The 15,405-nt window shown below is 65.9% G+C and overlaps 3 protein-coding genes across 3 annotated transcripts; 1 reads left to right on the forward strand and 2 right to left on the reverse strand.

The window, feature by feature from the left end:
- Positions 1-127: 127 nt before the first annotated feature.
- Positions 128-2,953, reverse strand: RPL22 (ribosomal protein L22). The gene is made up of 4 exons (XM_072884179.1): positions 2,799-2,953; positions 2,243-2,347; positions 1,329-1,453; positions 128-346 (listed from the first exon to the last, which is right to left on the reverse strand). Exons 1-4 carry the CDS (start codon positions 2,808-2,810, stop codon positions 202-204), a joined length of 387 nt encoding a protein of 128 aa, XP_072740280.1. The 5' UTR covers positions 2,811-2,953; the 3' UTR covers positions 128-201.
- A 553-nt stretch (positions 2,954-3,506) lies between these two features.
- RNF207 (ring finger protein 207) lies at positions 3,507-9,229 on the forward strand. Its single transcript, XM_072884186.1, has 17 exons — positions 3,507-4,575; positions 4,746-4,878; positions 4,972-5,116; positions 5,320-5,401; positions 5,471-5,546; positions 5,633-5,758; positions 5,922-5,968; positions 6,096-6,168; positions 6,245-6,313; positions 6,516-6,584; positions 6,712-6,833; positions 7,884-8,073; positions 8,159-8,344; positions 8,427-8,478; positions 8,570-8,687; positions 8,767-8,847; positions 8,933-9,229. The coding sequence occupies exons 1-17, from the start codon at positions 4,385-4,387 to the stop codon at positions 9,093-9,095; spliced, it is 1,923 nt and encodes a 640-aa protein (XP_072740287.1). The 5' UTR covers positions 3,507-4,384; the 3' UTR covers positions 9,096-9,229.
- A 953-nt stretch (positions 9,230-10,182) lies between these two features.
- On the reverse strand, positions 10,183-14,645 carry ICMT (isoprenylcysteine carboxyl methyltransferase). The gene is made up of 5 exons (XM_072884190.1): positions 14,378-14,645; positions 14,119-14,207; positions 13,876-14,045; positions 12,851-13,068; positions 10,183-11,992 (listed from the first exon to the last, which is right to left on the reverse strand). Exons 1-5 carry the CDS (start codon positions 14,612-14,614, stop codon positions 11,810-11,812), a joined length of 897 nt encoding a protein of 298 aa, XP_072740291.1. The 5' UTR covers positions 14,615-14,645; the 3' UTR covers positions 10,183-11,809.
- Between the last annotated feature and the right edge of the window lie 760 nt (positions 14,646-15,405).

Consider the following 15,405-nt stretch of genomic DNA (forward strand, 5'->3'; position numbering starts at 1 on the left):
CCCCAGCCCCGCCCCTCCCGCCCCAGCCCCGCCCCCAGCCCCTCCCCTCCCCGGCGCTCCCCGAAAAGCCCCGAATCCCCCCCAAATCAGCCCTCCGGGGCCCGGCAGCCGCCAGCGGAGCGCGGGGTATCAACAACTCTCCCCGCCGTTTATTCCAGGAAAGCAAAACTGTACAAAATGGCTGCCGGGCGGCGGGCCGGCTCAATCCTCCTCCTCCTCCTCCTCCTCGTCCTGGTTGATCTGGAAGTAGCGCAGCTCGTAGCTCTCCTTGCTGTTCGCCACCACGCGCAGCCAGTCGCGAAGGTTGTTCTTCTTCAGGTACTTCTTGGTCAGGTACTTCAGGTACCTGGGGGGAGAAGGGTGGCTTGAAAGCGGTTCCGCACCCCCAAATCCACAGCGTTTCTCTGGCGGCGCCTCTCCGCCCCCCGCGAGCCCCCACACGGCGCTTTCGGCAAACACAAATCACCGTTCCCGCGGGCTTCCACCTCCACCGGGAGCAACGCGTCCCATCAGGTACGTCCCGGCAAAGCTTCTGCCGGGAAACACCACCGCCGGAGGAATCGCACCGGCACCCCGGCAACACGGAGCCTGGGGAATTACTTTCCTCCCCTCGCCCTCCAAGGCTGCGACCACACGCTGTATTTCCACACCACCGGTTCAACGCACCACAGGGAATCTCCGCTCAGACGGCAGCTAACACTGCCGGCTCCCGCTGCAGCCGCAGGAACGGGTGTGGCACCGACACGGAGAAACCACATCAGCTGAAACACGGATGCTTACAGAGCAGGGCACTGCCCCAACACCACACACAGTTTTCCTCTTCCCACTGCTTCAGACCTCCGGCTGCCTCACTGTGCCGCCTCTGCCGCAGCAAAAACCACGTTTATCGAAGCCAGACAAAGGACAGGCAGCGCCGAGAAGCAGGCAGCGGGCAGGAGCCCAGCAGCACGAGGAGCGGAAGAGCTCGGCTGCAGACCAACCCCTCAGCCCCGCACTTGGCACCCTTTCGGCTGCGCATCCTCCCCGGCCGCCCACCCCACCGGCCCTCCCAGCAGGAACATCGACCACGTGTCTCTCTCAAAGATCATTCGGGAACAGGCAGCCACCGCACCGAGCTTCACACGGCGTTTAACTGAGAGCCTTGGCGCGACTCCTGCACCGAGACATCTCTTCGCTACTGGACCCTCCTGCCAGCCAGGCTCCCGTCTGAACACCAGCGATCCCCTGCCGAGGGCTCACTGCTGCCGGCAGCGACCGATCGTGGCTCCGGGCGCCGGCAGCAGCCTCGTGGCAGCGACCGGCACTGCCGGGCTGCCCCACCGCCTCACCTCTTTGAGAACGGGACCTCTGACGTGACCGTGATCTTGCTCTTGCTCCTCTCGATGGTCACCACGCCCCCGCCCAGGTTTCCCGCTTTGCCGTTCACCTTGATCCTTTCCTGCAGGAACTGCTCCTGCAAGACAGGAACGCCGCTTAGCCGGGGCCACCAGCTCCTGCCAGGCAAGGCCTCCCCAGCTCGCCTGCACCCAGAACTTTTTGTGAGAGCTGGGGAAGAGAGAGAAGTGCCGTTATGTCCAGGGGAAGCAGAGGAAAGCCGCCCTCCCGCAGGCCGGGAGGCTCCGAGCCTGCCAGCACCTTCCACAACTAGCCCGACCAGCCCCTTCAGACCTGCGCATCAGTGAGGTTCTCAAGTCCGAATGCACCGGATTAGCGAGGCAGGGACACGTTCCCCGCCTTCCGAGGGGACGGCCAGCAAAGTGACGGCTGGGTTAGGACCCTCCGAGGACACCTCAGCCACAACCCTGCGCTTCCAAGCCGTGCTTGAGCACAGTTTGAATGAAAACAGGTTCATCAGACAGCGCTGAAACACAGCGTGCTCCGCCCTCACCATTCCTCACGCCGTAACAGAAAACTCACCCCACGAGGGGTGAACGCTAATACCGTTTGACACACAGAGAAAATGCTCGTGCTTTAACTACAAAGTGTTTGAAAACAATAAACATCGCATAGCCTCCAGCACCACACAGGCTCCCTTTGTCTGCAGGGTGTTTCCCAGCGCTGCAGACTTTCACGCTGTGCCATGGTGAGGGGCAGAAACAGAGAGCAGGGGCGGCGGGGGCTGCCGGGGCCGTGCTCGCCAGCATGCTGTTGGGAGCGGAGCCAGCAGCCCCTCCGAAAGGCCCGGCAGGGCAGCAGGGCCGTCACGTCTGCCCCCGGGACGGCGGGGAGGCCCCACACTCACAAAGTTGGCGGCGTCCATGATGCCATCCTCCACAGGGTGGGTGCAGTCCAGGGTGAACTTCAACACCTGCTTCTTTTTTTTGCCACCTTTCGCTGCGGGCTTCTTCTGCAGCGGGGGGGGGAGGGGGGGGGGAAGAGAGAGCCGTGAGGGATCGGCTCCAGGCAACAGCCCGGGGGCAGCGGGGAGGAGGGAGGGGGCCAGACCGAGCTCCGGGCCGCAGGCAAGGGGACCGGCCCGGGCTCCGGGCTGGGGGGAGAGGAAAGGGGCCCGGGCCAGGATTCGGGCCGGGGGCAGCGGGGAGAGGGAAGGGCCCCCACGGCCGCCCGCCCCCCCGAGCCGCACGCCCGGCGCTTTGCGGGCTGGGCCCGGAGGAGGCGGAGGCCCGGGCCCAGGCCCGGCCCCACGCGCCGGCCCGGGCCGCGCCGGAGGGGAACGCGCCGGAGGGGAACGCGCCGGGGCAGACGGGAGGGGGGGAGGGGGGCGGAGGCCCGGCAGGCCCCGCGCGGGGAGGGCAGGGGGGGCCCGGCCCGGCCGCCCGCCGCCGGCGGAGACTCACCACGGGCGCCATGGCGGCTCCAGCGAAGGGGCAAAAAGGGAGGGCCGCGCCGCGCGCGTGCGCGGAAGCACCCTCGGGCGGCCACGGCGCATGCGCCGTGCGCCGCACCGCCTGCGCCCACGCTGCCGCCGGGCCGCGCGCAGGCCGCCGCGCGCCGCGAGCCGCGCGCAGGCTGCCCTAGCCAACCGCTGAGAGCATCGATGGCTTCCGGCCCCTCCCACGCACGCCTCTAGCCGCGCCGCCAGCGCATAGTGCTGCCTGGCTGGGCGGCGCACGCGCGGAGCGGGCAGCGCGGGGGCGGGGCCGGGGCGCTGGGGCGGGGCTGTGGGCTGTGGGCGGGGCTGTGGGCGGGGATTCTGTTTTGGGCGGGGCCGGGCAGAAAGGGGCGGGGCCGGGCGGCAGCGGCCGGCGGGGGATCGGGCATCGGGATCCGGGGACCGGGGACCGGGGCCCGGGGCCCGGGATCCGGGGATCGGTCCGGCAGGGACTGGGCGGCGGGGCCCTCTCTGGAGCAGAGCGCACCCCGGTGCCGGGGTGACACACATGTCCCTGCAGCCCGGCCACTGCCCGCGGGAGCAGCCCTGCGCCCCAGGCTGCCGCGCTGCCCGCGGGGTGACCCCCCGCACCCCGGGGTGCCCGCGGGGTGCACACGTCTCCGCACCCAGTCGCCGCCCGCGGGGGTCCCCCCGCCCCCCCAGGCCGCCGCGCCGCCCGCGGGGTGCACCCCCACGGCCCGGGGGCCGTCACCGGGCCGCACGGGTTGCCCACGTCCCCGCGGCCCGGGCGCGCCCCGGGGCCGCGCGGTCCCGTGTCCCCACACCCCGAGGGCCGCCCCCGCCGCAGGGTGCCGGGGAGCGCACGGGGCTATTTTTGGGCCGTGGCGTGGCAGCCGCCCGGCAGTGCCAGGGGCCCCGCGTCACGGGGGCAGCCGGGCCCGGCCGCCTCGGATCGCCCTCATTCCAGCCGGCACCCGGGGAGCAGCGGCGCGGCTCGGCTCGGCTCGGCTCGGCTGATCCCCCGGCTTACAGACGGGGAGAGGTAAAGCCTTCGCCCGGCCGCGGTGCCCCCCGTGACGGGGACGGGGGCTCCCCAGCATGTGGGGCAGCTGGCTGCCTTCCCTGCGGGGCTGCCATGGTAGAGGACATCCCAGGACAGGGGACGCGCCATCGCGGGGGATGCTCCTTCCCGGGGGACACCCAGTCCTGGGGCATCCCCCACCCCTGTTCTGGGGGACGCTGTGCTGCAGGGGATGCTCCTTTGCAGAGGACACCCCACCCCGGGGTGACACCCCATCCCAGGGGATGCTCCCGCTCTGGGGACGCCCACCCTGGGGACGCCCCGCTGCGGGGGCCATCCCACCCGGCCCCTCTGCCCCGAGCCCGCGGTGCCGGGGGGAAGGGGTGCGTTCGGGGCAGCCTCGTGCCACGCTGCTCATAACCTAAAAATAGGCCACAGCTCGCAGGCCCCGGGGGCCAGGATTTGTCCTTTCCGCAGCGGCCACGGTGCTTGCACGAAGCGGTGCCACACGGGGCCCCCCGGGCACAGGGGGTGAAGCGGGGCGCGGGGGGCCGCTCTCTGCCCCGCAGATGGCCGGCAGCATCTTCTCTCCGCTGGGGAGCTGCTCGGAGCTGGAGAAGGCCAACTGCCACCCGCTGGTCTGCCTGCTCTGCCACGAGCCCTACCAGCACCCCTGCCTGCTCGACTGCTACCACAACTTCTGCGCCAGCTGCCTGCGGGGCCGCGCCAGCGATGGCCGCCTGCGCTGCCCGCTCTGCGGGTAAGGGACAGACCCTGCCCGGGGGGACGCCGGGACCAGGGCACGCAGCCGGCAGCCTCTCGTGGCACTGCTCCCGCTGTCCCCAAAGCTGCTCCAGCCTGCCCTGGACAGGTGTCCCCATCCTTATCGCCATCCCCATCCCTGTCCATATCCCCATCCCATCCCCGCAGGCACCCCTCGGTGGTGAGGGGGGGCACGGGGCTGCCCCCCGTGGACCGGCTCCTGCAGTTCCTGGTGGACAGCTCGGCCGACGGCGAGGAGGACGTGCAGTGCGCCAACTGCGACCGGCGCTGCGCCAAGGCGGTGAGGGCAGCGGGGCGGGCAGGCGGGGCGGGCAGGGGACCCCCGCCTGGGCCATGCCCGCCGCCAGCCGTGCCCCCCCCGCCGCCCGCGCAGGAGCTGGACACCATGTACTTCTGCAACACCTGTGGGCAGCCCCTCTGCGCCCCGTGCCGCGAGGAGACCCACCGCGCCAAGATGTTCGCCCGCCACGAGATCGTCTCCCTCTCCAAGCGCACCAAGGACATCCACAAGAAATGCCGTGAGTGCCATGGCGCACCATGCCATGCCATGCCAGGCTGTACTGTGCCGTGCTGCAGGATGCTGTGCCATGCTGCACCGTGCCATGCTGCACCATGCCCTGCCATGCCAGGCTGCGCTGTACTGCGCCACGCCGTGCTGCACCACATTGTGCTGCGCCACGCCGTGCCAGGCTGCCTGACACCCCCGTCCCGTCCCTTGCAGCGCTGCACGAGGAGCCCTACATCATGTTCTCCACCGAGAAGAAGTCCATGCTCTGCATCAACTGCTTCAGGGACATGCAGGGGTGAGCAGCCCCGCCCCGCGCCTGCCCCGCACCCCATCCCATCCCGTGCCCTGACACCCGTGCCCACAGGGAGAGTCGGGCGCACTGCATCGACATCGAGACGGCGTACATGCAGGGCTGCCAGCGGCTGGACCAGGCAGTGATGGTGGGCAGGGGCCGGCGGGTCCTGGGGGGAGCACGGGGGTGCGGTGCTGCCTGCAGTGCCGCAGCCGCCCTGCCGCCCCCGGGCAGGCCGTGAAGGAGCTGCAGACCTCCACGCGCGAGGCCATCGTCCTCCTCAAGGCCATGATCGAGGAGGTGCGCAACAGTGCCAGCGAGGAGGAGGCGGCCATCAACTCCCTCTTCAGCCGCATGCAGGTGCGGGGCAACCAGCCGCACATCGTGGCCCGCGCCCATGGGTGCCCCATGCACAGGCACGGCATAGCTGGGGCAGCGGGAGGGGACCAGGGTGGCCGCGGGACACGGGTGGCCATGGGACACACAGCAGCCGCAGGACACGAGGTAGCCATGCCGTTTGCAGGAGCAGCTCTCCGAGAGGAAGAAGACGCTCCTGAAAGCCGTGCAGAGGTGAGGGGCCACGGGCTGAGCCCTTTCCCGGGGATGTCCCCCCCTGCCAGGGCGTGTTAGGGTGCCCTGGGGCCAGTCGGCTCCCCGGTGCCCCAGAAAGGCTGCGCCTTGCCTCGCTCTGCTGCAGCCAACACGAGGAGAAGGAGAAGGCGTTCAAGGAGCAGCTCGCCCACCTCGCCTCCCTGCTGCCCACCCTGCAGGTAGGGCCCTGGGCCGGGCAGGGGCTGGGCTGCCACGGCCCCGAGGGGTGCCCGCAGTGACAGCCCCCATGCACAGGTCCACCTGGTGACCTGCTCGGCCTTCCTGAGCTCCGCCAACAAAGCCGAGTTCCTGGATCTGGGCTACGTGAGTGGTGCCAGCGCTGCGGGGTGGCCGGCGCATACTGCCGCAGTGCCATGGGGTGGCTGATGCACCCTGCCAATGTGCCATGGGGTGGCTGGAGCATCCCACCGCGGCGCCACGGGCTGTCCAGTGCACCCTGCGGTGGTGCCGGGCTCACGGGCGGGGTGCCAGGCACCCCTCACCGCACCTTGCCGCTGCCTTTCAGCAACTGATGGAGAGGCTGCAGAGGATCGTCAAGCTGCCACACCGCCTGCGGCCAGCCCAGACCAGCAAGGTAGAGCCCTGCCGCCCACCCGGGGCCGAGCCCTGGCCCGCAGCGCCCCGCGGGCAGCCATGGCTGCCAGCGCTGCCCCGGCTGCCAGCGCTGCCCCAGCCGCGCCTGCCCCCGTCTCGCCCCCCAGATCAACAGCGAGTACCGGGCAGAGTTTGCCCGCTGCCTGGAGCCCCTGCTGATGCTCAGCCCCCGCCGCTCCGTGGTGGGCAGCGCCGGCGGCATCTGTCCTGGCATCGCCGGCACAAACATGTGAGGTGCTGGGATCGCACCCAGAGCCGGGGTGCATCCTGCCACGCGTCCCCTTGGGCATCCCGCTGGGCCCCCCGCCACGCCAAGCTTGCCCCCACTGCTGCCCTTGAGCCTGTCACCTCGGCGGTGGCGTGGGGACAGCGCAGAGCACAGCTGCGCTGACAAAGGACAGGCGCGGGGGCTTCAAGTGACACTTCTGGGAAGCAGGGCGGGCAGCAGGGCTGGCAGCAGGGTGCCCGGGTGAGCCTGCACCCTGCTCCCCAGCCCGGCCCCCTGCCTCGGTCCCCAGAGGGCTCTGCCCCCGCTGCCACGGCTGCCGCGCCAGGGCCAGCTCCCGCTCGCCCACACGCCCGCGGCGCCGCAGCCTCTTGGCCGACCACTATTTTTATCAGAATTTCAGAGAAGTGCCGGGCCGTTCCTCGCCCGGGATATATTTAGGCCCATTGATGTCACAGCAGCGCTGGTCCTGCCAGGCGCTCCCGGCCGGAGAGGACAAACGGGCGCTGCCGCCCCATGGGGACCGCTCCTCGCGCCCGGCCGGGCTCGGCACCGCGGGGCGGCTGAGCTCCCGGGGGCTGCTGGCCCTGGCACAGGCAGGGGGAGCGCGGCACTGCACGGTAGGACTGATGGCGGTGGGGCAGCAAAGCCAGCGTAGTGGGCAGCGCGGGGAGGCTGCGGGATGGGGGGAGACGCAGGCGCGGTGGTGCCCACCAAGGGGGCAGGAGATGCCAGCGGCGAGGGAGCCAGCCGCATCCTGCCCTTCAGAAACCGGAGCGTGCCAAGCCCGGCTCCCGCCTTCTCCCTGCCACAGCCGGTCCCGAAGCTGTGGGCATCGGGAGAGCAGCCCGTGAAAAGCTGACTTTCAGGGCAGCGTAAGGCACCTCCGACTGACCCTGTGCGCTCAGGCGAGGGAAGGGACACGCGGGGCTGGCGTGTCCCCAGGCACCCCGGGAGCGAGGGGCGGCAGGGCTGAGCCGGCAGCGCGGCCCCTGGCACCTCGCCCCCGCCGCTGCTCGCCTGCAGCGCGCCGCTGTCACCCTCTCCACGCAGGCTCCCTGGCGGCCAATGCTCCAAGACCCTCATGGTGCCCGGCTGCCCCCCCGCCGGCGATAAAATGTCCGCTGGCCCCATGGTGCGGAAGCCGACGATGCACCGGTACATCAGCACCAAGGTCCTGCTGGCCGAGGGGCGCGAGACCCCCTTTGCCGAGCACTGCCGCAACTACGAGAACACCTACCGGGTAGGGACCGCGGGTCGGGACGGGACGGGGTGGGACGGGACGGGAGGGTGCTGCTTACGTGGCAGTTGCCCCCGGGCCCCCACAGATGCTGCAGACGGAGATCCAGGGCCTGAAGGACCAGGTGCAGGAGCTGCACCGCGACCTCACCAAGCACCACTCGCTCATCAAGACGGAGATCATGAGCGAGATCCTGCAGAAGTCCCTGCAGATGGACGTGCAGATCGCGGCTCACTACTCCGCCGTGGAGATGATGCGCAGCGTCTTCGAGGAGGTACGGCTAGCGCGTCCTGGCAGAGCAGGGTCCCTCCGCGCCGTACCGCGGCACGCTGCCCGGCTCCCTCTCCCCTTTCCAGGTCTGGGAGGAGACGTACCAGCGGGTGGCAAACGAGCAGGAGATCTACGAAGGTACTGGCGACCCCGCTCCCCTGGCCCCGAACCCTCCGTGCCCGCTCCAGGGGGGCAGCCGTGGCCGCAGCCCGCTCCTCTCGCCCCCCAGCCCAGCTCCACGACCTGCTGCAGCTGCGGCAGGAGAACAGCTGCCTGACCACCATCACCAAGCAGATCGCGCCCTACGTCCGCTCCATTGCCAAGGTGAAGGAGCGGCTGGAGCCCAGGTGAGGGGCGCGGGGGCGGCTTTTGGGGCCGGGGCGGGGGGGGGGGACCCAGCCGTGGCTCACGCCCCTCCCTCCACAGGCTGCAGGAGCCCCGGGAGCCCAAGGAGGAACAGGCGCAGATGCTGCTCAAGATCTGCGATGACAGCGAAGCGGCACCAAGGCAGGTGACGGCAAGCACCCGGGTGCCGAATTCCCCCTTTCCCGGCTGCCGACCCTGCTGAGGTGCCGTGCCTTCCCTTCCCCAGGGACGCCTCGCCTGGCGGCAAGGAGGGGGCTCTGGCCAGCTCTGGGGAGGGCTGCATGCCCGGCGGCACCCCTGGAGACCCCTCCCCAAAAAGCAAAGACTGCTGCAGGGGACAGCAGAGAAGCGGGGCCGAGAACGCTGCCCGGAAAGAGCCTGCGCCATAGAGCCCGACACCGAGCGAGTCCGCGGAGCCGCTTGGCGCTCGCTGCACAAAAGCCGTGCCCCGGTTGTCGACCGGCTCCTCTCGCCTTGTGCCATGAGCGAAGGCAGAAAAACACGACCCGGGCGCGCAGCATCTGCAGCGTATCAAAAGCCTGCCTTAGGGCGACTTTGTTAGTCTGAAAAAATAATTCTTTATGCTCTCCCTCTCGTGTGTTAGAAGTGAAATAAATGGGCGCAAGCATACATGTCTGCTTGGTTCTGCAGCTCTGGACAAAGCGGGCCTGCCAGCTCGGGGTGTCCAGCTGCTCTTAAAACCACAAAGTTTGCAAACATGGGGAAAAAAAGACAAACAAAAAAACCCCCTTGGCGTAGGGTGGAGCCAGGAGCTCACCGCAGGGTCTCACAGAGCCTCCTGCGAACTGCCGACCGCAGCGGAGGCAAAAAAGCAGGCAGGGCACTAGAAAGAGGCACTCTGCTCCTTGTGCATCTGTGCCATTTAAAAACTTACCGACTGCTGCGGCGCAGGAGGGCAGGGTTTGACGGCTTCCTCCAGCTTTTCACTAAAGATCCAGACGCCTTCCCCACGCCTGGTGAGCTCCCGTCTCCTCACTGAGCTTCCAGTCACAGCATTCGGGAAAATAAAAGGTTAAGAGAGGCTGCTGGTCTCAAAGGCACCGAGAGGGCTCTGAAGATTTTACTCAAGGTGAAGTTTATCCCTTTCTTTTGGTGCTAACGCATCCCACCTCAGGCAGACCCTGCCACCACACAGCTGGAACCGGGGTCAGAGCTAGCGCTGGCACGCTCTCACAAATTAGGATCAAGGTGCATTTACTACAAAGAACAACTCGAGAATAAAGCTTAGTTTCCATCGTCAGCTCATGTCAAACCCAAGCGACAATCGCTTTGTTTGTTTCAAAGTACACTTGTGCAAGTTCACAGCAGAAATGTTAACGCCTACAAAAAAAATAGTTAAAAATTAACTCGCCCGAGGCATGTTGGCTACAACAGCAGGTCGCAGCTTCCATGAGGACGTGTGTTGGAGGCACAGAAAAGCCTGAGCAGGAGCCTATGAGTGACCACGCAGAGAAATCAGCGCTATCCGGCTGGTGTATTTTCACATTTGCTCTTTTCTCCCAAGCTAAAAACACGCTCAGTAAAAGACAAATTACCAGCAAAGGCGTTAAGCTGATGCTCCGTGCAGAACGCGCTCTGGAATACAAAGCTAACCCGGTGGAGGAAGGATTCTGCATCTGTTAAGCGAGGAGAGACGGAGAATTCGCCCCGTCTCTGTGGCTGTGAAGTCCCACGAGTCACTGTGAGTCGCAGTCATGCTTCAACACTGGAGTGTACCGAAAACCCACTGGGAATTGTAAAAGTAAGGATTCCAGTTTTGATGATGTCACCAGCACCTCAAGAGATCTCCAAATAACCACCAGACAGAAGTTGGCAATATTTTTTCTTGTTTTTTATAAAAAAAAAAAAAAACAAACCCAAAACCAAAGCAATTTCCATCAGCACCCCCTTTCCTGAGCCGTACCACAGGACCTTCACCAAGGAACACCGCAAGCCCGAAGCACGAACTGACAAGCAACTCGTTTCCGTTCCAGCTAGGAAGAATAATGTAAAACTCAAGAAAACAGTGAACCTCTTTGGTATATAACGACAGAATAAGTTATACCACAAAGCTCAAGTAGGAACCATTTCCAAAATGGTAACGTTTAAAATAGCGTTAGCTAGCGAAACTTTTTTTTCCATTTGGAGAATTTCCCTAGAAGCATCTCCTAGTCGTGCCGACATCCCAGGTTTTGCCCAAAAAAGCTGGCAAGGATCTCGAGTGCTAAAGCCTTCGGCAAGCCTGGCAGCTGCAGTTCTTTCCCAAACCAAAATCCTGGGATCTCTGCAGGATGGAGGCAGCCTGGCAGGGTAGGAAGCAGCGCGATTTGGAATCGGGAAGAGGGAACAGAGGTGTTGGTGGGGAGGCTTGGGAAGGCGGCGGCTGAAACGGTGACTCCTGAATTCGCAGCAGCAGCCAAGGGAGGAGGGAGCGGGCTCGCCCTCCTGCCGCGTTTCACAGAGGCGCTCGCGATCCAGCGGCATGAGGCAAGCAGAAGAGGCTCCCTGTGAACGTTAACGCCTGCGGGAGCAGTGATTGGTGCCGCACGGCCGGCTCTCCAGCAAGCAGAGGGCAGGCAGCCCCTGCACCTGAAGAGCGGAGAGCTGGAGGCCTGCTCCTGCGAGCCGCCCGAGCGCCAGCTTGCAGAATCGGGCCTAAAGAGATTAAAGCCGCACTGCCTGGCTCACAAGGTCAAAAAGCTTTAAAATCGAATTATGCCATAGGAACAATCCGCTGACTGGTGCCTTTCCTGCAGGGGGGCAGGAGGGCAGAGCTGTTCTCCGGAAGAATCGGTCCGGAGGTGTTTCAGTACAATTCAGCTGCTGCAGGCAGGAGGGTTCAATTCTCTTTAGGGTCGCTACAGGCTAAGTTATCTGGAAGATCCCTGAATGTGCAACGAAGGACTTATCTTGAGGAGGACGAACGAGCTTCTGATCTGCTAGTGACCCGGCAGGCTACCCAGCTCCGCAGCCCTTCGCCAGCTCCTCCTGGGTGGCCGGGAAATACCAACGGGCTACTCCTGGCACCGGTGCCACACACCATCCCTCGCCCCACGGCACCTGGAGCTGGGCATTTGCTCAGCCAGTCTGGTTTTCACCCACATTACAGTTCCACTTTGACTCCTTTAATAAAAGGGAGACCTGACGGCACCTTCCTTTTGTACTCCAGGTACTCTTCTCCGAAGAAGTGAATAAGTGTGATCTCCTCCTCCTCGATCCGCTCCCTGAAGAAGCGCCAGGACGCCAGCGCATAGCCCACCACGCAGATGGGATTGCAGAGTAACACCTGCAAACAGACACCGGCGGTTAGCATCCCCTCGCCTCCCAAAGAAACCAAGGCTGCCCCCCACCCCCACATGCTAATCACCCTTCATTAAGTTGGCCATGAGGTCTAAACGGTCTCCAAAGAAAAGACAAGACCCCAGCGCCTTTTGTGGAACTTCATTCTGGGGAGAAATTAGTGCTTTTGAAGAAAGCAGCCCATGGGCAGCTGCTGGCTCCTGCCGCCCTGGCTAAGAGCGGCGCCCCGGCTCTAGAGAGCCTGTGCGTGGCCGCGCTGCTCCGTGTGCAGTCTTCATGGTCTCTCTCCAGAGAAATAAAACCAAATGCCAACCACCAGCCAACCACAAGAAGAGTGTGACTAAGGCAACGCTGAGTTACAGCTTGACTGCAGCTGGCTTCCAGTTTACCCTCTGGCTGGGGCCCTGGGCACTCTTAGAGAATTTTCTTTGCCCTCCGGCACAGGACTGGTATTTGGCAGGAGCAAGGTTGAGTCCAACTGCTTACGGAAGGCATTTTGGCCATAGGAATGCAAGAAAACTCTGGACACCAGCGTTAGGCTAGCAGCAGATCGTACCCCAAGCCTCCAAGGGTGTTCTGGCTCAAACCCCGGCCCCGCCACCCCTGCTTATTCCACACAGAAAATTAAGGCGATGGGGTCCTCCCAAAGATTGCACAGGGCAGAGCGCTCAGGGTTTCCTGACCCCCCCGCGTGCTGGTGGGAGGGCGGAGGCATCAAAATCCGCCTGGGCCAGCCCTGCCGATGACCGCTGGCGGTCTCCATCCAGTTACCGGTGTCAGGCAGCATGAAGAAGAAAGACCCACGTTATAAGACGAAAGTATCTGAGCGCGTTGTATACGGTACCTGTGTTCCAATACTCCAGTAAAACCATCCCACGTAAGACGGGTGCCGGAACCACCCATACACCCCACTTGTCACCAAAGTATGAGTATCCGATTTCTCATTCTGAACAATATGGTTGAAGTTGGAGCCAGCTGTGAGCATGGCAGCTTTCCTCAGACAATCCCCAAAGATCACCATCAACAACCCTACAGTACTCAGCCAGGTGATCTGCTTCAGCTCTGCAAGTGAATAAGGACGGGTCACAACAGGTTTGCACAGGTCACGCTCGCGGTGCGGGGGGGCGCGGGGGCTTGGGTCGGTGCGTGAGCTTTTCCCCCCCATCTCAAAGCCCAACAACGTGTAAAAGACAGGCAGCGTTCCATGCGCTGCCATCCTGCCACCAAAAAAAACCTAAAAACATCCCCTGCCACGGAGTCACTCCCGATACCGAGTCTGTACATCCTCGCGGCAGATTGCCCTAAGGGCAACCCGGCGCTGAGGCAGAGCCCGCTTTATGGAGTAGAGTAAAGCTGATGTAAAGCACAGCCAAGCTGACGCACTCGGGCCGGACGCAGGGAGCTCCGCTGCCCGCGCTGCCATTAGGAAGCAGGGAGAGAGAACATCTCCCCTCTCCCAAAAAAAAGGAAGCACCCCAGACTGGGCAAAGAGCAACAGTTTTTGCCGATTTGATTTTATTCCAGGTCAAAAGAAGACGCCCAGATGTAACTGAAGCGTCATTCTTTGTACCACCAAAGCTGCTTGAAAGATGCAGGCAGAAAAGGGCTGAAGACCCGCCACACGGCAAAGACGGTCAGCGCGAGGGGAGCGCTCCCCCCTGCCCCCCGAGACCGAAACTGAGAGGCTTTGAGCACAGAGAGATTAAGGCCGCGTCAAAGCCCTCCTCCGCTGCCAGCACAGGTCAGCTAAGCGGGGGTCACCTGCGCTTTGCTACCAGTCGGGTGGGCCTGGGGGAGCCACATGCAGCCAGGCAGAGCCAGGGACGGCAGGCGGGAGGGTGGGCGGCAGGGAGGGGCAGGGCGGCCGACCTGGGAAGAGGAGCTTCTCCAGCGTGAACTCCACCCAGGAGGAGAGGGCGGCCAGGTTGTACTCGAAGCTGTGGTTGAGCAGGAAGGAGTCCAGCGAGAGGCTGCGCGGGTTGTTGATGGCCGTCACCAGGTACTCCGAGTAGTGGAAGAGGGAGAGGGAGCACATGTACCTGCGGCGGGAGGGAACGCTGGGCAGGGCCGGGGGCCGTGGCACCCGCCCAGCTCCCCCGGCCCTTCCCTTACCATCCGAAGTGGCACCAGGCAGAGCGGCCGGCGCTGAGCAGCAGCCCGCAGCCGAAGGCGAAGCCCAGGAAGCAGGCCCGGACGGCGATCTGCAAGCAGAGGGAGGAGAGAGCGCTGCCGCTGCCGCCGCTGCCGCCCGCCGGGGCCTTGCCTCGGGCCCGCTGTCCCCCGACCGCCGCCCCCCGGGCCCGGCCCTCCCCGAGGCCTCCTTCCGCCCCGCCTCTCCCCAGGCCCGCTCCCCCGGGGCCTCCCCCCGCACCTTGTACAGCGGCCGCGGGTAGAGCAGCAGCAGCGCCGCGTTGACGCCCGCCACGTGTAGGGCGAGCGCCAGGCGGCCGCGCAGGCCGGGGGCGGCCAGCAGGGCGGGAGGGGAGCCCAGCGCCACCGGCAGCGCCGCCACCGAGGCGCCCAGCAGGAAGGCGGCCAGGCTGGCGCGGGCCTCCCGGCCCAGCCGCCCCCGCCGCGGACCCGCCGCCGCCGCCGCCGCCGCCATCATGGCGGCGCCCGCCCCGCCCGCGTCGCCTGGGAAACGGCCGCGCCGCTCTCGCGAGAGTTGCATCGCGCAGGCGCATTCTCCCGGGCAGCGGCGCCGCGCAAGCGCACTGGCCGCCGCCGGTGGGACGGGGCGCTCCCGGAGCGCGGCCCGGCCCCACGGGTCGCCCCCGGCCCGGGGCTGGTTTTGCTTCTGTTGTCGTTTAATATCGCAGGCCGGAACACCCCGCGCCGCGCTGAACAGCCCCTCCGAGGGGCGAAGGCGCCGCTCCCGGCCCGGGCCGTAACCTTCGGGCCACCGTCCCCTCACCACCCGCCGGGCCGCGGCCCGCCCGCCCGCCCTCTCCCGCTGCGGGCCCGGCGAGGGCGTCGGGCCTGCGCCCCGTCCTCGGGGCTCTCTCTGGCGCTCGCCCCGCGCCTGGGAGGCCGAGAGGGGAGCACCCCGCGGGCGAGCGGAGGAAACCGGCAGTGCTGCCCCGTCCGCCGGCGTCCCCGGGGCCCAGCACAGCCCACACCCGGGCCCCGAGGTGAAGAGCTGCGCGGGGTCCTCGGGGGCCAGCCGTGGTCCCGGTGACCGGGACGGTGGCGGTGGGGTCGTGATCCACACTGGATGGCTGCTGAACCGCTGGAGCTATTCTGGGATTCCCATTAAAAGAGGCAGACTTTCTTAAACACAAGGGGGGGAGCCCGCTGTGCCGCTCGGGGACCCCGGGAGGATCCGGGGGGAAAGGCGGGGGGGGAAGCAGCCAGAACTACTGCTGCTGGAGACTAAAATGAAAGTGACGCCTGTTTTAT

This window comes from Ciconia boyciana, chromosome 19, assembly GCF_034638445.1.
Source record: "Ciconia boyciana chromosome 19, ASM3463844v1, whole genome shotgun sequence".
NCBI classification, from domain to species: domain Eukaryota; kingdom Metazoa; phylum Chordata; class Aves; order Ciconiiformes; family Ciconiidae; genus Ciconia; species Ciconia boyciana.